The sequence below is a fragment of the Psittacula echo genome (assembly GCF_963264785.1).
Source record: "Psittacula echo genome assembly, chromosome: 3".
Classification (NCBI taxonomy): Eukaryota; Metazoa; Chordata; class Aves; order Psittaciformes; family Psittacidae; genus Psittacula; species Psittacula echo.
Genome location: NC_137736.1, coordinates 95,655,592 through 95,682,377, shown reverse-complemented (window position 1 = coordinate 95,682,377; position 26,786 = coordinate 95,655,592). Strand labels below are relative to the sequence as shown.

General features: G+C 45.1%; 2 protein-coding genes across 8 annotated transcripts in view; one reads left to right on the top strand and one right to left on the bottom strand.

Moving 5' to 3' along the window:
* Positions 1–3,202, bottom strand: part of NAA16 (N-alpha-acetyltransferase 16, NatA auxiliary subunit) — a 64,497-nt gene extending 61,295 nt beyond the window's left edge. For all 5 annotated transcript variants that reach the window (XR_013956421.1, XM_080613074.1, XM_080613075.1 and 2 more), the window contains exon 1: positions 2,829–3,202. Coding sequence is in view for 4 of the 5 variants with exons in the window: in XM_080613074.1 (XP_080469200.1) it covers positions 2,829–2,882 (54 nt within the window). In the remaining variant the exon portion in view is untranslated. The remainder of the gene's footprint in view (positions 1–2,828) is intronic.
* On the top strand, positions 2,464–25,244 carry MTRF1 (mitochondrial translation release factor 1; the record flags this gene model as incomplete). 3 transcript variants are annotated; one of them, XM_080613080.1, is made up of 10 exons in its annotated part: positions 2,464–2,846; positions 12,769–13,227; positions 15,320–15,411; positions 16,261–16,342; positions 16,574–16,681; positions 16,773–16,945; positions 18,105–18,222; positions 19,447–19,583; positions 23,460–23,558; positions 25,080–25,244. In XM_080613080.1, the coding sequence occupies 9 exons, from the start codon at positions 12,792–12,794 to the stop codon at positions 25,200–25,202; spliced, it is 1,368 nt and encodes a 455-aa protein (XP_080469206.1). In that variant the 3' UTR covers positions 25,203–25,244. The 3 variants fall into 3 exon arrangements, with proteins under 3 accessions (XP_080469206.1, XP_080469205.1, XP_080469204.1); XM_080613079.1 differs by having other exon boundaries at positions 2,464–2,883; XM_080613078.1 differs by lacking the exon at positions 2,464–2,846 and having other exon boundaries at positions 12,744–13,227.
* Positions 25,245–26,786: the final 1,542 nt, after the last annotated feature.

Genomic DNA, 26,786 nt, shown 5'->3' with positions numbered 1-26,786 from the left:
AAGTGGCAAGAAACACCCCAGCATTCCTGTATTAATTCTTCTTTATGGATGCCTTTCTCTCTTCCATAAAGGGGGAGGCAGGAAGCTTTCAAACACTTCCTTCATGCCTTCTGTGAGACTGAGAAGCGAAAGAGAAGAGCTTCAAGTTGCTCAGCCCCTCCCTCTCAAGCAACACCACCCCTGCAAGCACCATCACACCCTCCAGGGGAAGAGCACCAGCCTGAGGAACCACCTCCCTGCAGAAGAGTAGAAGTAAGGCTTAGAAACAAAACAGACCTGGGAGCCAGGACAGTGAGAAAAACAAGTGCTAGCACTACCTTACAATAGTATTGAGAAACTGGAACTATTATCTATGTTGCAATTGCTATTAGTTCTCTAATCAAATCACAACTAGTTTTATGTCAGCTTGTTCAAGGACTGCCAAGCGTACAGGCACATAAATTGATGTGGCTTAAAGACTGTTTACTCAGCTTCTTGAGCAGACTTCAGAGCTCACACTGAACTCCAGGAGGCCACACTAGTTTAGGCAGCTCTAGTAAGATTGGCTTGCTCTTACTCGGTTCTTGTTCTTCCATGTTACATACACACACCAAGTCACTGACTCCTAAGTACTTCCCATGATCTCCAAATGAGGTTCCCATTTCATAACTGCTAATTCTCCAGAGTGTTTGTAAAAATACTTCATCTTAATACATGACTACAGTTTCCTTGCATCTGTTCCAAGTCACTAAATCCCTACATGCTTGTAAGGTGTTATACAGCCTCCCACATACCCCCCCCCCCCCCCCCCCCAATTTTTAAAATGCCTATAGTATCCCTGATAATTTCAAGTATTCTGGCAGCACCAGAGTAGGCAAAAAGCTGCCTCAGCACTATAAGCTACTACACTAAAACCCTCTGAAACATGTCAAGCAACAGAAATGTTCAACTTCTACTATGCAGACATTAACATTCCAGAAAAAAGTGCACCATGAAAAAGTCAAAGCTAACTAGAGAAAGTATTTCAAGAAGTATCAGTGTATGACGTGACAAGCTAACAAGTAAAAGTTTGTGATTACCACTTTAGGAACTGTGACCAGCACCAGCCACTGAACAAGTTAAACCTTCCAAAGACTTTAGAAAGCAAGTAAATTTCCACACAGGCTTCACTGAAGTTTTATGCAATTCTTTTTCCTTGCCTAAGCACTTATGCTTTGCCCACTGCTTAGTTAAAAAAGGGGGGAAAGAAAAAGTTGTCTAAAATATGATCTCCAGAAAAACTCTTCTACATACCAGTTGAAAAAAAACTTCAGAAGTGACTGCTACTGCGAACTTGTTTGCTACTAGTAAGAATAATCACTTAACTGTTCTAATATTAGTCATTTATTTTTAGCAGAGAGAAAGAGGAGTGCTAGAATGACTTACTAAGATGCATACCATAAGCATGCAGTAAGCAACAAATCACCATTAAGAAATACTAAGTCTTAAAACCTGCCTACTACCCAAACCAAATGCAAGCAAAAGAAAACAGTTATGAAGCACCTGCTGAAATGCACCAGCTACATACAGAGTACACAGGCTTACACACGCTGTTTGTTCTGAGCTCAGCTTCCTGAAGCCAAAATGCTCACCTCTTAACCACAGTTACCGAAACCAGCCTAACAAACCCCAATATAACTGAAGAAACTTATGCCTGCCAATAGATTACCACTGTGCTGCACAGACCTCCTCTGCCCATAGATGAGCAAACGGCACAAAACTTTGTTGAGGCTGGAACCCCATTACTATCACACAGCAAAGTTAATGAAAAGGATAGTCTGGTGTTTTGGCTGTGGGTTGTGGTGGAGTTTTTATTCTTGGGGTGTGCATGTGTGCTTTTTTCCTTTCCATAAAGAGTTAGCATTATAAAATATTACAGTGATTGAGCAGAAACTTAAAGTGAGCTCTTTCTTTAAAGTTACCTCACAAACACTAAACGTCCTTTGCATCATTAGATTTCAAAGAGCTGAAGCAGCCCAATATAATAATTGAACAAGCACAGAGAAATTGAGACAAGTCTTCCAAAGGACGTACAGAGTCATACTTCAAACCACCAGGTGCCTTCAACTACATTTAAGACAGCTCAGTGAACTAGTTTTAAATCTACCCCTACGCTAAAACTGACATTCTTGCTGACAATGAAGTACCTATGCACATCAGCTTTGGAACATCAAACCCCAGTGACGCTTGCACCGTGCTCCAAGGGCTTCTTCTACCCTCCCAAGAGCGGTGACACGGGGGAAGCAGCACACGCACCCCGAACCCAGACCCGCCGCGAGAATGGGATGACAGCTCCCCCCGAGATGCTGCTTCCACCCTCCCGCCAGACCGCGGGCACGGCCCGCCTCCGCCCGGTTGCGGCGGGAGGGACAAGGAGGACGGAGCGGCGACGGCGAGCTGCCGACCCCGCTGCCGGCGCTCAGCTTGGAGTCACCGTCCCGGGCAGGAAGCCCGGAGAAGCGCGGCCCCGGGTGGCTGGCCGGCTCCCGCCCTCCTTCCCGCCCTCGTCCGGCCGGAGGCGACACCGGTCCTTGCCGGGCCCCCACACGACAGAGGGGTGCTCTCCCGGCCTGCTTGGCGGGGCCCAGACAAAGGAAGGTAACGTGGACGAACCGGGACGAGACGGCAGCAGCCCCGGCTCCCCCGGGCAAGCGCGGCCGCCACATCCTTCCTCGCTCAGCCGGAGCCAACTCCGGGAGCAGGCGAAGTAAGCCGCGCCGTGGGTCGGAGGGCACCGAGCGAGACCGGTGTGTGAGAGGAGCGAAGAGCGGCAGCGGAAGGAAGAGAGAGGAGCGGGGCCAGTGGCTCACCAGGATCCGCTTGAAGAGGTTGCTTTCCTTGGGCGGCAGCGGCACGGACGGCATGGTGCGGGCGGCCCCGGGGCAGGCACGGCTGCAGGGACAGAGGGAGGAAGGGAAGGAAAGCTGGCGGGGGCGGCCCGGGAGAAGCGGCTGTCGGTGTGGAAGGGAGGAGCGGGAAAGCGAGGGAAGGCAAAGCCCGAACTCCGCGGGGCGGCAGCGGCGCGGCTCCTGCCCGAGCGGCGACTCTTCAACTCATTGGCCTGCACCGCCCTCCCCGCCGGCTCCCCTCAGCCGCGGCGCGCGAGCGCGGCCCCTCTGCGCAGCTGCCGGGGAGGCCTCGCCGCCGCCTGACGCTGCAAAATGGCAGCCGGGGTCCCGTCCGCGCAGGCGCACAGCGTCCGGCGGCCCCCGCCGCTTCCCCCTCACACTGGGTGCCCCCCCTTGCCTCCTGCACGCCCTGTCCGAGGGGACGCGCCTTGTTTGTCGGTTGTGGCTTTCCCTTTTCGGCAGCACTGAGGGGAGTTACCTGCCGTCAGCGAAGCCGGCGGGCGGCTCTGAGGGGTGCTCCCTCGGCAACGCCCCGAGGGGAGGAGAGGAAACGGGGCACCCACCCGTGGGGATTGTTAACAAATGCTAACTACTGCTCGTCCGTCATGGCTGTGTCCAACGCGAGGGCTGCGGCAGCCGGGTGAGGAGGGGTTTGCAGCGTGTGGCCTCTCCCGGCCGCGGCTGGAGGACAGAAAGCCGCTTTGCGCGCTCGCTGTCCTGCCTCTTTGCCCCCAGTAACCTAGTTTTGGTGGCTGCCATCCCAACAGCGCTTTCAGAGTGGGGCTGTGGAGAGCCAGGCTGCCCGAGAGCCCGGGAGGGATTGCTGGAAGAGAGCGAAGTCCCTGGAAACTGCAGCGCTTGGAGAGGCTGCGTGCTTGCTGTGCCCTGCCTGGTATTTAAGGAAGCAACAGCAAACTTCGCAGTCAGACTAGGAGCGAGCGGGGATGTCATCTATTGCATTAATGCATTTTTCAGCAGTCGGTTATGTAAAACTTTATCGTGCATGCTTAGAACACTGAGAATTTAATCATGGCTTTGCTCCTTCACCAAAGGAGGTTTAAGGTCTTTTGAGAATAGATTATTACTATTATTATTTCCAGAAATCGTTCTTAAATGAAGCTTTGCAAAAAAAAATTAAGAGGTAAAAAAACCAAACCCAAACACGTCAGACAAACAGCAACATTAAAACCACATGGCCTGGAGCATTTCCTTAGAAAGAAAACTGGTTAAACTGTCAAGGTTACAGCCAGTTAAAGAGACCATCACACAGGGCAAAAAATTAGTTAGCTTCAGTTAGAATCCCTTTATGTAATTACCCGTGAAATATATTAATTTTTTTTTGTTATGTATTAAAAGGACATTAATTTTGTAATACATGGTTACCCACCTACTGTCCCAGATGATGACTAGGATAGGCATGAGGTGTTCATACCCACAGTAAAGCAAGTGTGTGGAAAGCAGTATATAACAAGAGCCAATTTAAGCAGTTTATGAGCTTAAAATATTTGATTTGGTTACACATAAATTAGGTGACTGTGGCCATGACTGAGAAATACAAGCAGCAGGTCTTTGACTTCGCTCAAGTGTTGCTGAAGCCGATGGATATGATAGCTGCTTTCCTTTCAGGCTGAAGGAGAGAAAAAGGAAGTAGACAATTTCTCAATTTCTTGGAAGAGAGTGACCTGGACAGTGGCCTAACTTGGGGACTACTAATTAGAAAAAAGTAGTAGACTTTGGGAGCCTCTTGAGATGCAAACAGCAAAGGCAAGGATACAGCCTATCTTTTCCTAGTTCTTCTTAGCTGAGCATCAGTTTATGGGAAATGTTGTTGTGGGTGGTGGTTGTTTTCAGTGTTGTTTTGTTAATCTGGTTAGAGCTATAGTCTGTAATAAGTTTCTTCATATCTTTATTGTGTTTATTCCTCACATTTTTGTTCTAACCTGCTTCTAATGATGTTCGTCGCCTGGATCACTGATAGCAGTATGTGTGTTTTCCATATGCATTTTCCAGTTCACTGTTCCTTCTGCTAAATGACGTAGTACTGCTGTATTCAGTATCTGATTTTCTACAAAGCAGGAATACTTTTGACAAGGATGGACAACTTGTCTTTGCCCTGCTGCATCATTTTCAGAGCCTGTTTGTACCACAGCGTGTATTCAGCACTTTTTGTAACTAGCCTTGACTTTATGAACTGTAGTTTTCCGTCTTAGCAAAAGACATGTCTCCGGTTGAGTTGAGTGATAAACAGATGCATCTCCAAGATGGTCAGGCAAATACTGTGGTAGGTGGACCTTTGGTCTGAAGCAGTGAGGGTGTTCTTGACAGCTAAAGGTCTCTGCTTCCTGGAAAGAATGCTGCCTGAAAATCAGCAAATTGCAAATAAGAGGCACGGGTTTGATTTGCATTTAGACATGTGTCTGTATTCAAATTTTGGATTAAAAGCAACAAGAAAAGGAAAGCAAGGAGGCTTTCCTTTGGTTAGGGGCTCTGGAGCTCAGGTTGTCTTTTTGTCAATTCTCCAGGATACAGGGGAGGACCTTAAGAAAGCTAGGAGGATTGTCCAGGTGAATAAATGGTTAAAAGGGTGGTGCCATAGTCAGGGGTTTGGGTGTCTTGAACATGGGACCCAACTTAGTAGGCCAGGTCTACTGAGGGCTGGCGGAGCTGGTCTGGCAAAGAAGAGGAAGAGTGGTTTTGGTAGGAGGCTTGCCAGACTGGTCAAGGTTTCTTTAAACTAGATGTGTTGGGGGAGAGGGGCATTGTTCCATCCCAACACACCCAGTCAGTTGCCAACACCTATAATAAATGCTCCGAGCGAAGCAGAGATATTCCAGCCGCTCCAGCCAATGAGCCAGCTTCATTTGGAGCTCGGATCAGATGCCTCTATACAAACGCCCATAGCATGGGAAACAAACAAGAGGAATTAGAGATGTGTGCACGACTGCGGGAGTATGATATAGTAGGCATCACAGAAACATGGTGGGATGGCTCCTATGACTGGAGTGTTGGAATGGAAGGTTACAGACTCTTTAGAAAAGACGGGCCTGGAAGGCAGGCAGGGGGAGTTGCTATTTATGTTAGGGATAGGCTGGAGAGTATGGAACTGTGTCTGGGGACGGGTGAGGAGCAGTCGACAGAGAGTTTGTGGGTCAGGGTTAAAGGGAGAACAGCGATGGGGGACATTACTGTGGGGATCTGTTACAGACCGCCTGATCAAGAGGACTCTGTGGATGAAGCACTCTATAGACAGATAGGAACAGCCTCACGCTCGCAGGCCCTTGTTCTCATGGGGGACTTCAACCACCCTGACATCTGTTGGAGTGAAGGTACAGCCCGGCACAAGCAATCCAGGAGGTTCCTCGATTGTGTGGAAGACAACTTCCTTCTGCAAGTAATAGAGGAGCCAACAAGGAGAGGTGCCATGCTTGACCTCGTGCTCACCAACAGGGAAAGGTTGGTTGGAAATGTGACGCTCCAGGGCAGCCTTGGATGCTGCAACCACGAGATGGTTGAATTCGAGATCCTGAGGACAGTGAGAAGAGCGTGCAGCAAGCTCACTGCCCTGGACTTCCAAGAGAGTAGACTTTGGCCTCTTCAGGAACCTGCTTAGTAAGGTTCCATGGGATACAGCCTTAGAGGGCAGGGGGGCCCAAGACTGCTGGTTGTTATTCAAGGATCACCTGCTCCAAGCTCAGGAGTGTTGCATCCCAACTAGAAGGAAGTGCAGCAGGAGGGCCAGGAGACCTCCTTGGATGGATAAGGAGCTGCTCAGGAAAATTCAGTGGAAAAAAGAGGCTTATAAAAGGTGGAAGCAAGGACAGGTGGCCTGGGAAGAATATACGGATGTTGTCCGGGAAGCTAGGGACCAGGTTAGAAAAGCTAAGGCCCAGTTAGAATTAAACTTGGCTAGGGATGTTAAGGATAACAGGAAGGGGTTCTATAGGTACATTGCAAATAAAAGACAGACTAGGGACAACGTAGGCCCCCTCCGGAACATATAGGGAGAACTGGCTACCCTGGATTTGGAGAAGGCTAAGGTTCTTAATGACTTCTTTGCCTGAGTCTTCCCTGGCAAAGGCTCTGACCACACCACCAAAGTCTTGGAAAGCAGACGCAGGGACTGTGAGAATGAAGACCTTGGGCCCACTGTAGGAGAGGATCTGGTTCAAGACCATCTTAAAAACCTAAACGTACACAAGTGCATGGGACCAGACGAAATCCATCCGCGGGTCCTGAAGGAGCTGGCGAATGAAGTTGCTAAGCCACCGTCCATCATATTTGAAAAATCACGGCAGTCAGGTTAAGTTCCCGATGACTGGAAAAAGGGAAATATAACCCCCATTTTCAAGAAGGGGAAAATGGATGACCCGGGGAATTACAGAGCAGTCAGTCTCACCTCTGTGCCTGGCAAAATCTTGGAGCAGATTCTCCTGGAAGGCATGCTAAGGCACATGAAAAACAAGGAGGTGGTTGGTGACAGCCAGCATGGCTTCACTAAGGGGAAATCCTGCCTGACCAATTTGGTGGCCTTCTATGGTGGGGCTACGAAACTGATGGACAGGGGCAGAGCAGTTGACATCATCTACCTGGACTTGTGCAATGTGTTCGACACTGTCCCACACGACATCCTTGTCTCTAAATTGGAGAGACATCAATTTGATGGGTGGACCACTCGGTGGATAAAGAACTGGCTGGATGGCCGCACGCAAAGAGTTGTGGTCAATGGCTCGATGCCTGGCTGGAGACCGGTAATGAGTGGTGTCCCTCAGGGATCGGTGTTGGGACCGGTCTTGTTCAACATCTTTGTTGGTGACATGGACAGTGGGATTGAGTGCGCCCTCAGCAAGTTTGCCGATGACACCAAGCTGTGTGGTTCGGTTGATACGCCAGAGGGAAGGGATGCCATCCAGAGGGACCTCGACACGCCTGTGAGGTGGGCTGATGCCAACCTTATCAAGTTTAACCATGCCAAGTGCAAGGTCCTACACCTGGTTCGGAGCAATCCCAGGCACGGCTACAGGTTGGGCAGAGAAGAGATTCAGAGCAGCCCTGCGGAGAAGGACTTGGGGGTGTTGGTCGAAGAGAAAATGAACATGAGCCAGCTTCAGTGTGCGCTCACAGCCCAGAAAGCCAACCGTATCCTGGGCTGCATCAAAAGGAGTGCGACCAGCAGGTCGAAGGAGGTGATCCTGCCCCTCTACTCTGCTCTCGTGAGACCTCACTTGGAGTCTTGTGTGCAGTTCTGGTGTCCTCAACATAAAAAGGACATGGAACTGTTGGAACAAGTGCAGAGGAGGGCCACGAGGATGATCAGGGGACTGGAGCACCTCCCGTATGGAGACAGGCTGAGAAAGTTGGGGCTGTTCAGCCTGGAGAAGAGAAGGCTGCATGGAGACCTCATAGCAGCCTTCCAGTATCTGAAGGGGGCCTATAGGGATGCTGAGGATGGACTCTTCATCAGGGACTGTAGTGAGAGGACAAGGGGTAATGGGTTAAAACTTAAACAGGGGAAGTTTAGATTTGATATAAGGAAGAAATTCTTTACTGTGAGGCTGGTGAGGCACTGGAATGGGTTGCCCAGGGAGGTTGTGAATGCTCCATCCTTTGCGGTGTTCAATGCCAGGTTGGAGAGAGCCTTGGGTGGCATGGTTTAGTGGAAGTTGTCCCTGCCCATGGCAAGGGGGTTGGAACTAGATGATCTTAAGGTCCTTTCCAACCCGAACTATTCTATGATTCTATGAATAAAAGAAATGTTTGTAGACTAGCTAGGAGAGAATAAACAAAGAAACAAGCTTTGGGGGGAGGCAGAGCTCTAGTTGAAAGTCAGGTTTGGGAGTGCAGTCAAGAAATCTTCTTGTCATTTAATCACACTGTGCTGGGCAAACCAAAGTGCTTTCTACAGGCTTTGTTAATAAACAGGACCGTGTTCAAGACGCGTATGATTCTGTCACCAGTTGTTCCTTCAAACAGAAAGAATTCAGAAGTCTGTTGACAGATTATTTGGGTTGAAGGGGCAGGAGCAATGTTAAAGTGATAGATGCTTCGTAACATGCTTGTAATTTTGCCATATCTTTCACATTATTCCATGACCTGTCAGTGTTGGTTGGTATCTATAGAAGTTGCAGCAGGATGCTTGCAGACCGCTAACTCCAGTTAGGGCCCCCTGGGTGAAAAAGGGCCTCTGTGAGGGCATGGACCTGCCTTCCAGCCAAGCACATTGCAAGGCCTGGAGCCTGTTTTGTCTGATGAGCCATTTCTTTGCCTCCAGTTTCTAAAGCAATTGGCAGGTTAGGATTGCCCTTCTGCACCCACCATGGGCTGCCATGGTTGCTGAGGAAGGCAGTGGCACCCTGCCCCAAGCAGACTGCACCCCATAACCCTGGGTCTCCCTGGCTCTGCAGGCAGCTGCTTCAGCCACGCAGTTTTTAAGGCATCAAAGCAAGTCATAAAGGGGATGGGAGCACAAACAGCGGTGGGATTTCCCATCTTTTATACTCAATTCCCATATCACATTCTAAAGCATAAGTAAACTTAGGGAAAGAGTATATATTACATGTTTTGGATACAAGATGCATGGACTATGCCCTGTGATTGAGAGTGTATCTGGCAATCCTAACTTGACAATACAGTGCTCAGCCCTTGTCTTAGCTGTGTGGTCACTGTGTGGCCTGCTGGGGAGAGCAGGCTCAGAGTTTGTTACAGTCTCTATTCACACTTAAATAATTTGCCCAAAATCAAATCTGAATCATGATCGCATTTATTCAGAGGATTTAATGTAAGAACCATTACCAACTGGAGTAGAAGCTGGTTTAATTTTCCTTGGCCTACCCTACTCTTTAAGATGAATTTTTGGCTGTGTGGTTTGCTTACAGTTTTCATGTTCATATTACGTTTTTGGTTGTCCTCCCTTAGATTACCTTCCCAAGTATCAGATTGCACATTTAGAGCCCAATGCAAGGATAATTTCATTATTTCATTTCACTGAGGTGTAAGCCATAGTGGATGAAGGGTGAGGCCTGGTGGGGATGGCGTGTGGATAGGGCATCTGTGGCGCAGCACTGCAGGCTCAGGCCAGGGGAAGCAACTTTGAGGTTTCAGGATGCTGTTTGCTGTGGCCCTTTCCTGGCTTGGATCAGCTCTGGGGTGGATCCTATTCTCTGGAAGAGTCTTTTAGTCTGTCTGCCTTGCGTTCTGTCCCAGTGGATGGAGCCGAGCCAAAGTCTGTCCTCAGATCTACATTAGCGGTCAGTTATCATTCGCGTGCTGGTGAGATTGGATTCAAGTCATCCCCATCCATCGGTTTCATTTTCAGTCTTTTGGAATACTTACCTCACCAAATCCCAGTGGTGTTTTGTGTGCCACATACCAAATTTTTACCTTCTTTCGTTAATCCTGTTGAATGACAGTAGCTGGGAAGAAAGCTTTTTAGGTGATTATGGTATAAAAATACCCCAGTGTTCCTGAAATCTTTTTAAATGGGGCTTTGAGCAACCTGGTCTAGTGGAAGGTGTCCCTGCCCATGGCAGGGGGTTTGGAACTAGGTGAGCTTTAAGGTCCCTTCTAATCCAATCCAATCCATTCTGTGATTCTATGGTTATTAGGGAGATAGTTGTATAATCTGTTTAATATTATCTATTAAAGTGAGCATATACATAGTATCTTTTAAAAAATACCTTGTTAGGAAGCCAGAGTGTTACCATAATGATAAATGAACAGTTCATTAATATTTAGTAAGTGGTGTTTGTCTTTACTAGTGTAGTTATAACTCATTTTAAGTATAATTGAACAGTGAGCTTTGACATAAAGTGGAACTTCACATTGTTTTATGCAGACTTCTCTGAAATTAATCTTTTAGTAACCAGGTGTGAAACATTTATTTCCAGCCCATGTTTTGGGAAAATACATGGAAAAATATATGTAATATAATAGCTTGGAGGCTGGAAAATAAAAAGTACTCCCCTTTGTTGTCACTCCTGCCATTTGCCCCAAAGCAATCCTGAAGCCAGACAGTGTTACTGTACAGCTGTGAGGATATCGACAACGAAGAGCTATTTTTAAGGTCGCATTCCCCATTTTTACTTTTCATCTCGGGTGTTGCTTTTGACAGAGCAAACCTAAGCTGCCTTCACTGGTATCGCTGCTGGAGCGGTGCTCGCAGGCCTGCGCTGGGGGCAGCCCCGGGGGAGAAGGCAATGGAGGGCAGGGCCGGCCGGGCTGAGGCACGGCGGGAGTCGTGTTCTTCAGCAGGCATGCTGGGACTGGGAGCTTTTCCACTCCACTTCCCGTCTGCCATGGCCTCCGGTTCTGAGGCGCGATCTGTCCGCTGCCGAAGCGTGCGGGAGGTGAGTGCCAGAGCTCCCCGGCGGCTGCTGAGGACCGGAGCCGAGCCGAGCCCTCTGCGCCCCTCACGATCTGCTCCAGCCTTCCCCGTCCGCCCGCACCCCCGCGATTGGGGAGCGCTGGCAGGGGCACTTCCTGCTCGGCTTTCGGGTGCTTTGCTCGGGGCAGCAGTGCCGGGAGGGTGCGGTGTGTGAAAGGTTGGCTCGGGAGCACGGCGCTTAGCCGTCCCTCTTACAGTCTGTATCGAAAGGCAGCCTCCTTCTGTGTACCTGTGTACTGCCTGTCTGAATTCGGTTTTATGGGGTTAATTGCATCTGCGATTGACAGAAGTTATTTTAAAAATCTCTTCCAGTGTTCACAATGTTGATGACGCTTTCCTGCATGGAGAGATATAATTTTTTATAATAATTATTTACTTTTTTAAAAAAAATTGTTATTTGGAGCGCAAGTCTTAGGAATGGCTGAGGGAACTGGGATTGTTTAGTCTGGACAAGTTTCAAGGAGATGCTGTTTAATGCCTTCATTTTCTCTGAATCCACTTTCTTGTAAAAATCAGTAGACAGATGGGATTGCGGCACTGGCAGAGATACCAAGGAGTGCTTCTATATTTGTTAAACCTTTTCTGTGTGGGTAGTCCTGGAACATGAATTATTTCCTCTTGGTAGACCCTTGCATTCCAATATAAATTTTTAGAGCACAGCAAGAATTCATAGCATAACTTGCAACACTGATGGTAGAAAATGAAGAGGAAAAGATCTTTCCTAAAGCAGCAGTGATGCTCAGGGGAGCCTGATATCCTGCAAAGCTGTAGGCCAGTTGTCTCAGAAAATACAGGTTGTATTTCAGGGTACCAGCTTCTTACTTTTCGGATGGAAAATATTTTTATCATGTATGTGTAGATACATCACAGGAAAGAATACATGGGATATAAAGCACTGTTCCCATGTCTTACATAGTACATATATGGGGAATTTCTTGCAAGTATCTTGGAGTCCTATTGACTAATCTGTTTCAGGGACTGTTTGCTGTTACTGATGTTCTCCTGACAAAATTATATCCTGTTACGGTAGTGGATATAATTTTGACATAATTCTGGACTTCCCGTACATTCTTTATGTAGAATTCTGTACCTTTGGATAGATTCATTTTCTCTCAGCAACATTTTCCTTTCACCACTAAGGCATGAAATGCTTGAATTTTTCTCAGGGAGACATGGCAAAATGAAGCTGTTGCTGTAAAGTGTAAAAATGTTGCTGTAAAAATGAAGCTGAAGCTGTAAAGCCATATCTAGAGTAGCTTTTCCACAGCATGAGTAAACAGTTTGAGGAGATGAGGGAAAAGACCATTTTCAACCATCAGCCAGCACAGTGGTGCTGGTAAGAGCTTCTGGTTTAAACAAGGACTAAATCAGGAATAGTTTTGTCCATAACAGTTGCATTTTTGTTGGTCAAAGGACAGGATTTGGGCTTGATAGAGTTCTATGTTTGTTTGGTTTTTAACAGCATGACCTCTTTTTCTAGATAATAACACTGGTCCATGTATTGTCTACTTTTAATTTCAGCTGGTGGAAAAATAAGAAGCAAAATGAAACCTTTCCAAAGGGTCTGTTGTTTCAAGAGCCTGCTTGCCAATTGCTGCTGTCACGGTCAGCTTCACAGCTGTCTTCTTCCTCCTACTGCAAAGAAGATAGGTTGTGCAGCGGGACTGCACAATGGTGGATTTTGGAAGCCAAAATCTTTATTGGACACAGCTAGATTCACTCTGTCTTTTAACAGCAGGCATAGGAAAAACCATCAGGATTCTCGAGCATTGTGGAAGCAGGAAGCTGTGCAGAAGTATCTGGAGACACTAAGCAAGGAATACCAGCAGGTTAGTCGTCTGTTAAATGCTGACTCAGTAAATGACTTTGAGCAAAGAACCCTGAGGAGAAGATGTGCCGATCTGTCCCCCATTGCAGCTGCATTTCAGGAAATCAGAGAAGCTGAAAAAGAAGTTCAGGAGTTAGAAGCTATGTGCAAAGGTAAGGAGAACACATCTGCTTACTTCTTTCAAAACAGTCACATTTCTTGCAATGAACTTCATTGCCCAGCCTTTGAGGAAAACTTTGAAATAACTTAAGCCAGCCCTGGAGCATGCTCTGGTCCTTCCTGCTTCTTGGGAGCTTGTGTGCTGCTAGGGCTTTCTGCTTCCAGACGCATCTTTCTACTTTTCATGTCACCTCACTTCAGTTTCAGGTTTTAATACAGGCAATTTGGGAGAGTAGAGATCATCTGGAATCTAGCAGAAATAGTTTGGAAATGTTTGTTTTAAGGTTGTTTTTCATGGAACTGAGAGCAACATGAACTGAAGAAAAAGGATTTGGCAAGCTTAATACATTTGACAGATGCAGGCTTTACCCATGTTAATTAAAATGAAATTCCATCTAGCCAGTTTATTGATACTTATAGAGCAAATTACGTGAACTTTCATTAAGCCTTGGATTGTCAGCTTCCAATTGAAGAGGCAAAAGCTAACATTTCTCTGACAATATTCAAGGAGTCCTTCGAGGAATAAAAATTGATGGTTGTTTAAGAAGCTTCTTCTTTTCAGCAACCTGCTACAGTAGAAGTTGGGGTAAAAAAGAATTAAAAGTTGTTGCTGTTTTTGATACCTTTCAGGAATAAGACAGTACACAGGGAATAAGATAACCAATGCTGCAGCATTTTGAGAAAAAACCCCACCCATTGTTAGAAGAGTAGGTGCACACAAACATTTATTCTCCTACACCGATAGGTATTAAGAGAGGTAAACATTGGCCTGGAGAGGATGGGGCTTACACTGAAGTAAAGCAAAGGGAAAAGCAAAGGACAGAAGAAATTGAGTAGCCAGTGATGTAAATGGAGGAGGATGAGGGTTCATGGTGCTTTTCAGGGGGACAACCAAGGGGTGTGGACAAACTTAAAAAGGCTGTTTTTGGAGCAAGTAAATATAATAAAAAATTTTTCTAATTCCAAAGATTACGATGTGGATAAATGGATTGAGTTCTGGTTGAAAGGAGGGAAAAGAAAAGAATGAAAAGAAGATTACAGCCCAGAAGTTAATTAAATGGAGCCAAATTGTTCTATGTGTACTGTTTATCATGTGGCCAAGTTAAAACACAGATGTTTGTGTCATCTGACTGCTCTTTGTTTTCTGTTTAACACCCTAACTGACCCTTTTCTCTGTAGTACCTGAATTTCTCACAATTGCCATTGGATTTTATATTTGCAGTACTCAGTGAGGCAGAAAAACATTATTTGCTGGTTTGCCACTGGTGATGTGAGTCAGAGGGGTAGGTGAAGTGAATTCTTAGAGGTCAGGTTTGCGGGGAAGTAGGAATGGGGCGCCAATGTGATGAGTAACTGACATAAGTGGTACTCACTCCAGTGTTTCCCTGCGTTTCTTGAACTGGGGAGCTCGAAACTGGACATGGTACTCCAGATTGTGGAGAAGGAAGTCTTAAGCAAAGCAAAGAGCCCAAGTAAGGTCTCCCGCCTCCTGATGGCTTACATCTCCCGTGTCTCAGTGGCCTCTTGAATAGCAGGAGACAGAAGGTTAGGAACCTCTTTATTATCATCATAGTGTTATTTGTGCTGCTCACCTTAACAAGTTGGCTACAAATTGTTGAAGATGTGGGTGTTTCTGGGCAAGTCTGGAAATTAAAAATTTCATTTCATTAAAAATTGCAATAAAGGAAACCAAGGCACCGCTTGTCTGCAGGCCTGGTTTTAATATATTTTGTCAAATCCGTTTGTGTATTTATCCCTGGGCTGTCAATCTGTATGACATAACCGTTAGTATAACTGAGAGTAACTGTCAGGTGGAACTGGCATCTATTTGATGTAGACTTTGGGCCCTAAGGTAGAGAGTGAGAGGTAGGATATACATTACTCCTTCCAGCATACCTGAAAAATATGATCATTTAGTTACCAACATGAATCCTGGCTTGGGCTGCTCTTACTTGGTATTTCATGCTGACAGAATGCAACTGCAAGCTTCTGTGTGCTGCAGTGCATGTCTGTGGACTGCTGTATTACAATTTGCTCTAAGGTAAGGGAGATTGACTAACATCTATTCCTGTTGTTGGAATTTAGAGCTAGATAGCAGAGATGAGAAACAACTTCTAGAGCTTGCCTTAGAAGAGAAGAAGACCCTGGATAAAAAAATCAACGTATTGTGCAGAAAGGTGAGCCTGAGGTAAAATTACACAGCTTTGTAAATAAAGATGTCAGGAAAACGTTCCTCTGTGATCTTATCCATAGACTCTGACGCTTGTGTTTAGTAAAAGAGAAGTCTACCTTGTGTATTCTCCCTGAAAAGAAGTGGCAACATTAATTATTTGTAAGCTTCTTACTGACAATTGTGCTTCAGAAGCTTATTATTTTAGTCATTTTTGCTTGTGTGCTTGTCTGTCTGCAGATGCTGAAGGGGATTAAAAAAATGGTGAGCCTTGCTATTGAGACTTGACATGACACCCTAGTAACACTTTGTTGGCAGTGGAGCATGCATTCTTGAAAGATTTCTGATTGGAACTTGCAGACTCATTTTCTCTTCAGCTGACAGCACTTGATGAGTGAGGAAATTAATTGTAAGCAGAGGAGCTGAAATGATTCAGTGGAGAGCTCTGTGATTGGGCTCATTTCTATGTTCACATTGAAATAACATGAAATGGAACTTTCTGAAAAATAAGATGAATGTAAAGATTTGCTGGGTTATAGCTAATAATTTTGTGTTCATAGGTAGTTGAGGCTGGAGCAGGTTACCTGGCACTGAACTTTGCAGGATTGAATTTCGACTAGCTTACCTGTGGATGCGCCAGCATATCCCATTTCCACAGTGATTGCATTGAGCTGCAGTGGCCAATGGACAGTTTTTAGTCCTACTTACCAGTTTGCCAGAATAAATCAGTGATGGTGTGCTCTCAAGCTGTGGCAATTGTCAAGACTGGCTGTAAATTAGATTAGGAGGAGATAAAAAGTCATGAAGGAGATAATGACTTTTTCCTTTCTTTCTTTCTTTCTTTCTTTCTTTTCAGCTTTTCCAGCTTCTAGTGCCAAAGGAAAAATACGATAAAAGTCATGTCATACTAGAAGTGACAGCTGGCAGAACAACTGGAGGTCAGCAAAGTCTCCACAGTAAAGATTACTTCAAACCTCCATCCAACTTCATTAAACTTCTTATGGGTTATTCTTAATGCCTTTTTATACGTTAATGGTATAAAGTGGTACTTTCTAAAGAAGAGCATTAATCTGTCTAATGAGTGTGGTTAGAGTTGCAGCTAAATCTAACAACTGGTGTCTGCCATTTTGTGAACTGCTATTTATGTTGTCCTGCTTTTATATTTTTAGGAGACATCTGCCAACAGTTCACTAAAGAAATGTTTGAGATGTACCAGAACTATGCAGACTATAAATGCTGGACCTTTGACATTGTGAACTATACGCCGGCTGAGATAGGTACAGTAGTTCTTCAGACATTCCACCACTACAAGGCAATTAAAAACAGTGTTTCTATACTATATTCGTTACACATTATTTGTCTCTGTAGGTGGGTTGCATCATGCTTCTGCTCATATTTCGGGAGATGATGTCTACAGGCATCTGAAGTATGAAGGAGGGACTCATCGAGTCCAGCGAATCCCTGAGACGGGCCTGTCATCACGAATGCAGCGTATTCACACTGGGACAATGTCAGTTATTGTTCTCCCTCAGCCAGAGGAGGTAAACCAGCTGTTAATCAGGATGGTAGGGCAGTGTATCCCTTCTCACCCCTTTGCCCGTTGGAGTAGGTGTTACTTAAAACCATGTTATCGTTACTGTTTGGGGATTTTATTGGTACCCAAGTGCTTTGTGCAAGCCCCAGCAAGTGAACCACAAGATCTGTGACTCTGGAAGGTGCTAGTCCTTAGGCCTATACCTCACATGTTTAAATGGGTCATCAGAAGCAATTTAGCAGAGATTTGCTGTTGCCTGAAATGGCATGTAAATCAGTGGTGGTTTCAGTGAGTGTTTCAGCCCCAACACTCACAAAGCTGACTGCTATGAGTAAGCCAATTTTAAATTATGTCGTGTTTTAAGACAGGGAATATATCCAGAAAATATTCAGTGTTGCGTAGTAATGTGATTCTGCAGGTCCTTCTGATTTTTTTGTTTCATCTGTCCTCTGTTAAATCAAGGACAGTCTGCTTTGAGTATGAATGAGTGTGTTGGCTAGTCCTTCTGAGAACTTACTGGTACTGACAGCTCTCACTTAAACCAGCAATTCACACACAAAATAAACAAAACCAGATCCTGCAGGCTTTCCCTGCACTTTCTCCTGCTTCCTTGTAATGCTTTCCTTGCAATGTTGCTCAGATCTGAATGTTCCTTTCCTATCCACTGAGCTCAAACTATGGTCCAGGTCATCATGGACTCTTATTTCCAATGCTGCAATCCTTACTTGGATCTGGATACACCCATTTTTTCCTCAGTTAGATGTTTCTAAGCACTGTTGCAAGAATCATTCAGGCTTGACTTGTGGACAGGATCTTATACTGCTGTTTAGAAGTAGCTTTTGATTATTTGCTTATTTCTTAGCCTCACTGCCAAGGCTAGTGGTTTTACAGACAGCTATTGCCTTTTGGTTTGTTTCACACACACACACACACACACACCCCGCCCTTGTTTTGTGAAGGACCTGGAGTGAGAGTTTGAGGAAAATGAGTGAAATATTTAAAGCATTACTTGCTTTGCAGACATATTTGACATTGCACTTTTTTGAAGTATAATTATAGCTGTTATGAACAATTTTTTGAGACATGGTAGTTTTTTTACACCAAGTATCGTTGCCATTCAAATACGTTTAGAATGAGCAAAAAGTAGCAATTTTCTTTGATTCTAGGTTGATGTTAAAGTGAATCCCAAAGATTTGCGTATAGACACATTCAGAGCCAAAGGAGCAGGAGGGCAACATGTTAACAAAACTGATAGTGCTGTGAGAATTGTGCACCTTCCCACAGGTAAGTCTCGCTGCATTTCCTACTTGTAATCACCCTAAATCTGTATCCTGAAGGGAAAGCTTGGGATCCCAGAAGTTGTCTCTTAGAATGGGTTTGCAGGGTTGGGGCTTATACCAAGAAAAGGAAGTGTAGCCCCTTCTGGTTCTGCCCTCTGCTAGCAAGGCAACCTGTGAGAGAAGGGATGTGTACCAGTGGCATGATGGTCAGACATTTCCTATTATGCCAGTTTTGTCCTCAGAGGGAGTGTTTAGTGAATACACTATCTTTGAAGGGTGAAAGGACAAAGAGGGTGACAGGGATGGGATGGAAGATGCAAATAATTTGTGCTCTGTGCTCTGCACCTTGAGGAATAACAGCCATTTGCAACCAGGGGTTGCTTTGCCTAGCTGGAACCTGTGTAGTAGTAGGCTTGACGATTTTCATTCAGTACTATATAGTTATATATAGTTATATAGTACTATAGATTGTGCTTCAGTACTGTAGAAAATGCTATCATATGTTGAATAGGAAGGAAGATGTCTACTGATGGAAAGATAGTGTATAGACTGGACCACTCTCTTTCTTGGGGTTTGTTGTTATTGAAATTCAGCAGGTTTCTATCTGTTCAGATGCAGAATCTCTTTAGACACAGGAAATGCCAGTAGTGACCTGAAAACAGCTGTTTTCTATATACCTTTTTATTTCAGAAATCAAATAAGCAAAACTAAGTACTAGATTTCTTTTAAAGACCTTTATTTTACTTTATTTAATTATTCATAAGTTCAAGACCACCAGTATTGTTTAGACGCCCTTCTCTTCTAGAATAATGAATTTTCCAGTCTCCAAGAGCTTAGTTAGACTAAGACTTTAAAAACTTGTGTTGCACTGTTATAAGAATGCTTCTGTAGACTGTACAAATGACAGCTTTAACATGAGAATGCTGATTGGAGAAAACTCATTTTTTGGATGCAATGTCAGACTTGTTTGCTTCATGAAATGTTAAGGTATCCCTGACTTTTCTGTAGCACTGACCAAAGCCCCTAGTACAGCTGTGAAGAGTTTAAAACCATACTAATGGTTCTGGCCACTGTCTTAAAATGACCTTTTATCCTGCAGCAGAATGACCCTACAAACCAGCCCTCCAGAAGGTTTCATATGCCTAATGTGTTAGAATTAATTTAGCTTGTTTTTTCTTTGTTATACTGGGCTTTTGGTGTGAGCTCTCTTGCATCCCTCTGTTAAAAGGACTAGCAGTTGAGTGCCAGCAGGAGCGATCCCAGCTGTTGAACAAGGACATAGCTCTGCGGACACTGAGGGCTAAGCTGTACCAGCAGATCATTGAAAAACAGCTCAATCAAGAACAGAGTGCCAGAAAACTGCAGGTGAGAACATGTGGTTGCTGAAATTTGGAGAGGGTGCTGTGTGGTAGATTTGTTTCTCATATGAGTGACAGCGATGGCACAAGTGAGTGTAAGTGCCTGACCAGGTGTGCTCACAAAGGAGAATCTTGTGGTTTGAAATGGTCTGGATTTTACTTATCCCAGTTCAATGCTATTGCAGACTTCCCAAGCAATGCAAAAGAGGCATCAGCTGTAGCTGGAAAGAGAAGGCTCAAAAGACTAGCTGGACTTACTTAAAAAGCAATGCTCTACATCATGTGCTGAGTCCCCCTATTAAGGCCAGAGTTAGAAGCAGAGTTACAAGTATACAAGTAGAGCATCAGTAAACAGTTATTTTCTGTGAAAACCGGGATCAGAAGTTCTCAAGATTGTGTTTTCACCTGTTTCTAAACCAGAGTATTTGATAAGACCATACAGAGCGTTTGAAAGAAGCAAGTATATATATATACTCCTGCCACTACATAGGTAGCAGTTTATTTGATACAGTTTAGGTAACCTTTTACGGAAGAAACAAGCTCAGGAGTTTTGCTACAAGCTCAGGAGTGTTGCATCCCAACTAGAAGGAAGTGCAGCAGAAGAGCCAGGAGACCTCCTTGGATGGATAAGGAGCTGCTCAGGAAAATTCAAAGGAAAAAAGAGGCTTATAAAAGGTGGAAGCAAAGACAGGCATCCTGGGAAGAGTACAGGGATGTTGTCCGGGAAGCTAGGGACCAGGTGAGGAAAGCTAAGGCCCAGTTAGAATTAAACTTGGCTAGGGATGTTAAGGATAACAGGAAGGGGTTCTATAGGTATGTAGCGAATAAAAGACAGACTAGGGACAACGTAGGCCCCCTCCGGAAGATATCAGGAGAACTGGCTACCCTGGATTTGGAGAAGGCTGAGGTTCTTAATGACTTCTTTGCCTGAGTCTTCCCTGGCAAAGGCTCTGACCACACCACCCAAGTCTTGGAAAGCAGACGCAGGGACTGTGAGAATGAAGACCTTGGGCCCACTGTAGGAGAGGATCTGGTTCGAGACCATCTTAAGAACCTGAATGTACCTGAAGTCCATGGGACCTGATGAAATCCATCCGCGGGTCCTGAAGGAGCTGGCGAATGAAGTTGCTAAGCCACTGGCCATCATATTTGAAAAATCATGGCAGTCTGGTGAAGTTCCCGACGACTGGAAAAAGGGAAATATAACCCCCATTTTCAAGAAGGGGAAAATGGATGACCCAGGGAATTACAGAGCAGTCAGTCTCACCTCTGTGCCTGGCAAACTCTTGGAGCAGATTCTCCTGGAAGGCATGCTAAGGCACATGAAAAACAAGGAGGTGGTTGGTGACAGCCAGCATGGCTTCACTAAGGGGAAATCCTGCCTGACCAATTTGGTGGCCTTCTATGGTGGGGCTACGAAACTGATGGACAGGGGCAGAGCAGTTGACATCATCTACCTGGACTTGTGCAATGTGTTCGACACTGTCCCACACGACATCCTTGTCTCTAAATTGGAGAGACATCAATTTGATGGGTGGACCACTCGGTGGATAAAGAACTGGCTGGATGGCCGCACGCAAAGAGTTGTGGTCAATGGCTCGATGCCTGGCTGGAGACCGGTAATGAGTGGTGTCCCTCAGGGATCGGTGTTGGGACCGGTCTTGTTCAACATCTTTGTTGGTGACATGGACAGTGGGATTGAGTGCGCCCTCAGCAAGTTTGCCGATGACACCAAGCTGTGTGGCTTGGTTGATGCGCCGGAGGGAAGGGATGCCATCCAGAGGGACCTCGACACGCCTGTGAGGTGGGCTGATGCCAACCTTATCAAGTTTAACCATGCCAAGTGCAAGGTCCTACACCTGGTTCGGAGCAATCCCAGGCACAGCTACAGGTTGGGCAGAGAAGAGATTCAGAGCAGCCCTGCAGAGAAGGACTTGGGGGTGTTGGTCGAAGAGAAAATGAACATGAGCCAGCTTCAGTGTGCGCTCGCAGCCCAGAAAGCCAACCGTATCCTGGGCTGCATCAAAAGGAGCGTGACCAGCAGGTCGAAGGAGGTGATCCTGCCCCTCTACTCTGCTCTCGTGAGACCTCACTTGGAGTCTTGTGTGCAGTTCTGGTGTCCTCAACATAAAAAGGACATGGAACTGTTGGAACAAGTGCAGAGGAGGGCCACGAGGATGATCAGGGGACTGGAGCACCTCCCGTATGGAGACAGGCTGAGAAAGTTGGGGCTGTTCAGCCTGGAGAAGAGAAGGCTGCGTGGAGACCTCATAGCAGCCTTCCAGTATCTGAAGGGGGCCTATAGGGATGCTGGGGAGGGACTCTTCATTAGGGACTGTAGTGAGAGGACAAGGGGTAATGGGTTAAAACTTAAACAGGGGAAGTTTAGATTGGATCTAAGGAAGAAATTCTTTACTGAGAGGGTGGTGAGGCACTGGAAAGGATTGCCCAGGGAAGTTTTGAATGCTCCATCCTTGGCAGTGTTCAAGGCCAGGTTGGATGAGGCCTTGGGTGGCATGGTTTAGTGGAAGTTGTCCCTGCCCATGGCAAGGGGGTTGGAACTAGATGATCTTATGGTCCTTTCCACCCGTAACTATTCTATGATTCTAAGAAACACCTTTCATAAGAGAGTTACCTCAAATTATGATGCAAAATGAGCTTTTCTCTTGAAATGTGCTATTATTCTTTTCCCATTCTTTGAATATTTTCCCCATTTGTGGTCCAAACTTTAACAGTGATCACCAGGAATAAAACTACTTCAGAATTACAGAATTATTCAGTACTTTGAAGTTTCCAGCTCAACTATTTAATCACTAAATTACAGGTTGCATGTAAGTGTATTGTTCCTTCAGGATATTAGGCCAGTCACTGGAAGTGGTGAGCCATTTCTCTTGTTTTAATAATTTTAGCTTGAGAGCCTTTAGAGTTGCATGGAGGGCTTAGATGTACATTTACATGAATACTACAGAAAATCCGGCAAAAGTGAATTGCTTTTCGTAATGTTTCAGAATTTATTCAGTAAATGCCTTATTTTAAAATATACGTGTTGAGTGCAGATGAGTTTTTCAACAGAGCCCATGGGAGCAGACACCCGTTTCTCTACGCAGTTTTTAGCATTTAATTCGGTATTTTAACAAAGTGTTTAACCACACACCAATGCTACGTTTAGATTTCTGTTTTAACTTTTAAACGGCTTGCATTCCTGCACTTCACCACTAGAGGACTACTCTTCGTAGTCTTAATTTACTCCTCGCTCAGTACTAACGACACTCTGACTTTAGTGGAGCAGCTTTGCCACATGTTGACTGGGCTGCTTATTAACGGGGCCCACTTTCGTTATTTCTTGTGGGAGCTACAACCTCCCCTAAAAACCAGCCTTACATTTTTGAACTAAGGACTTCTGTAGATCTGTCTCTGGTCTTACATGACTTCTGAGAGTTAGGTCATTCTTCCAGCTACGGAGCTGGACCACAGACATACTGGGGGCTGTAAGAACTTGGTCTGTGATACAGAATCACAAATAATTTTTTTTGCCCAGAGAGGCTGCGGCCGCCCCATCCCTGGCAGTGTTCAAGGCCAGGTTGGAGGCTTGGAGCAACCTGGTCTAGTGGGAGGTGTCCCTGCCCAAGGCAGGGGGATTGGAACTGGATGAGCTTTAAGGTCCTTTCCAGACCAAACCATTCTGCGATTCTATGATAATACAGTTTAGCAATGCCAAAATATTTAAAAATCTCATATGCTAAGCCAGTGATCCCTAGGTTTGTAGTCAGAATAGTCTGATCCATCAAAGGTTATTCTAGGTGTGCTGCTTGAGGGTGGAATTTGATTCTATTTCTTTTTAAACACAATATAGTAGGATTTGGTTTTTGTTGCTTTGCTACAGTTGGGAACAAGAGCCCAGTCAGAGAGAATCCGTACTTACAACTTCACCCAGGACAGAGTCACTGACCACAGGATCTCGTATGATGCACGCAATATCAAGGTAATGGTTGCTTATGAGAGTATTTAAAGTTACTTATCTGTACCATAGGAAAAATTAACTTAGTGAAAACAGTACAGTCTGTATGAGGAAATCAGCCAGTTGTGCTCTGTCAGAACAGATTTAGAAAGCTGAAACTTTCTTTGCTGCCTGGTTGTGCAGTGCTGTTAAAAATGTCTGGCACAGGATGTAGCTTGCTGGCCTACTTGTCGCCCTCAGTGAACTCCCCAAGTCCGTCCGCCAAACTGGCAAGTGACATTTCAGATTCTTGAAGCTTAGTACATCCACAAGAAAAACCTGACACCAAGGGCTTCTTTTTTTGTTAAGCCAGTCCTTTCTCCTCCTAATGCTGGTGTGAAGAAAAACTTTTATGCTTGCCTCACAGGCCAGTCAAATGAAACAGAAACCAAATGCTTTCATTTTAAGATTACCTGTGGTCTTATTTCTCAGTAAATCTCTACGTACGGCTTGAATCTTGATTATTTATTGTTGTTTTACAGAGAAACAAATACCTAGTAATGCATTTTTGTGTATTAAATTTATAAAAATGGTTTGAATTTTAGGACAAAGTTTAGGGTGACCCTTCAATGTTTGGCTTGGGTATCCAGTTCAATGTAAAAGCTGTTGCATAAGGATTCACACTTCTGGAATTGTACCCAGAGGTGTCCTGAGCAACTTCAGAGAACACAGGGCATGCTGAATATGAAATGGTTCATGTTCAGTGGAGTGTGGAATAGGTACACAGATACCATGGTGGAGGAGAATAGGAAGAAGTTTTAGTATTTAGATCAGACATAAGGAAGAAGTTCTTCCCTGTGAGGGCAGTGAGGCCCTGGCACAGGTTGCCCAGAGAGGCTGTGGCTGCCCCATCCCTGGCAGTGTTCAAGGCCAGGTTGGACAGGGCTTGGAGCAACCTGGTCTAGTGGAAGGTGTCCCTGCCCATGGCAGGGGTTTGGAACTGGATGATCTCTAAGGTCCCTTCCAACCCAAACCATTCTATCATTTTGTGGTTCTGTGAGTTCCACAATTACATAAAAACAACTTTCATTAGTTGAACTTTTCAGTTACTTAGTGTTGGGAACTTAGTACTTTCTTGAATGAAACTGGAACCATAAACTGCCTGACAAAAGTTAGCTGGGCTCTGCTTGCAAAACAAACTAGATCTTGGCATGAGCAAGCTATATTTGACTTGGGTTCCTCAACCCTCTATTGCTCTTGCTAGGGGATTTGCATGTAAACGAATGGGTTACATGAAAGCATGGCAGGAAGGCGCCAGCAGCTCTTTTTGTTGCTGCTGGAATCAATGTGCTGCTCCCAGGCAGCCAGCTGAAGTTCCACTGCTGTGCACCGTGGCATGTTGCATTCACACAGGGGGAGTGGAGAGGTGAGCAAATGAATGCATCAAGATAAGATTCCAGGCAAAGTGCATTCCAGGAGCGCCTTTTTTGAGTCTTGGGCAATTTGGAATTATACTGATGTACAATCAGTAATGCTTTTGCCTGTTTTTGGTTTTTTTTTTCATAGGAAATTCTAAATGGGAAAGAAGCACTGGATAAGCTCATCAACAGACTGCTGGAGTTTGCAGAGATGGAGGCTGTCACTGAGTATCTAGAAAGTTTGCAGGCTGTGGAAGGAGGAGGCTGCTGAAGGCCTTGCATGGAGATAGAGCAGAAATGTTGTGTTCGGTAGGAAAATAGATGCATTTGTTAAATAAATCTATGCCTCTGTTTTTCAGGGTGTGATGCTACTCTTTTATACTTGGGTGCAAATGGGTTGAATTCATTTCAGCAGTCCTTGCAGAAAAGAACAATCTTGGGGTACTGTGTGTGAATACCTTCTGTCTTGGCAGCATGGCTCTGTTAAGCTGGACCTCTTGACATATTGCAGCTGGAAAGACACAGAATCATGGTGATGGGGCAGAATAAATACCACATAGTGCATGTTTTGGAGGTGGGAGATGTTTCTCTCCAGGTGAAAGAACCTCAGCTCCCCAGTCTAGAATCTGGCCTCGTGAATGACTTTGAATAGGTGAGCTTCCTAAATGTAGTCCCTTCAAAGTAACTCTGTGTTATGACGCTTTAGTTTTTAGAGTGAATATACAAAAGCAAAGGCAGGAGTTTTGAGGCATGTCAGCTTGCTTCTAGCAACTCTTGGGTCAGCTTAGGGTGGGACTGGACCACATGCTGCAGTAGCGTGTAAAAGTAGGTGTTCTCGTTTCCAGCTGAGTTGATGAGATTCCAGGAGGAGTTCAGCCATGATAGCAGGCAGCTCCGTGCTTCTTGGCAGAGAAAAGAAGTTCACAGTGTAATGTGTTTTAGCAAACGAGTAGCTCTGCAGTTCAGTTTCTGCCTTGGTGACATTGGGAATGAGGGCCTGTCCCTGAGGGACATCCAGTTGCTTACAGAGCATTTGGACACAGCGGTTCAAGAATACTGATGTGTTTAATGTCACACAAGCTCAGAGTGCTCTGCTGAACTGGGGTGACTTGCTACAACATGGTGTTTTTTATCCTGCTCCTCTCAGGTTATGCTATAAAGCTGCTCCTCTGTACAAGCTTTTGCATGTGAAGAATCAGCTCATTGTTATGATTTAAATTAAGTGTTGCTGTTGATTTATATTTGCACATCTGTTTTGTGATCACAAATGATACAGGACTGAGAAAATGACAGTTATTGTAAGGAAAATAATCACTTTGACAGTGGGTTTATCTAAATGGTGTAGTTCTTACTACTGTATATCTAACAAACAACAGTTTTAACTTTATTCAGCTGTATTTAGAAGGATGGAACTTGAACCAGGAAGCGAGTAGGAAAACTATCCTCAGTTTCCCAATTCTGGAATTATTTTTCAGTTCTTTGTCATGTTTGCACATTCTTATCAGCAAGTTTTTGTCTGGCAATTTCTGACTTGCTCCCAACACTTCTAATTATGAAAGCTCTTGGGTTTGGTTGGGCTTCTTTCAGTGTATAGCCCTGTGAGTCAATTGGGAAACATCACCATGCAATTTAAGAGTCATTGGGACACTTGAACTTTGACTTCTTGCAGTAAGCAGTTCAGAAATAAAATCTGCAGGAAGATCTGCAGCTCAGCTTCTACTTAAGGTAGTAACAGAAATGCTACAAACTAGTTTACTTGCATTCCCCACCTTTTAAAAGTGCAGATCCTTAACTCTGAGGGCATCACTCATCAATCTTAGAGGAGCATGTATGAGGACTACTGAATGACAATCTG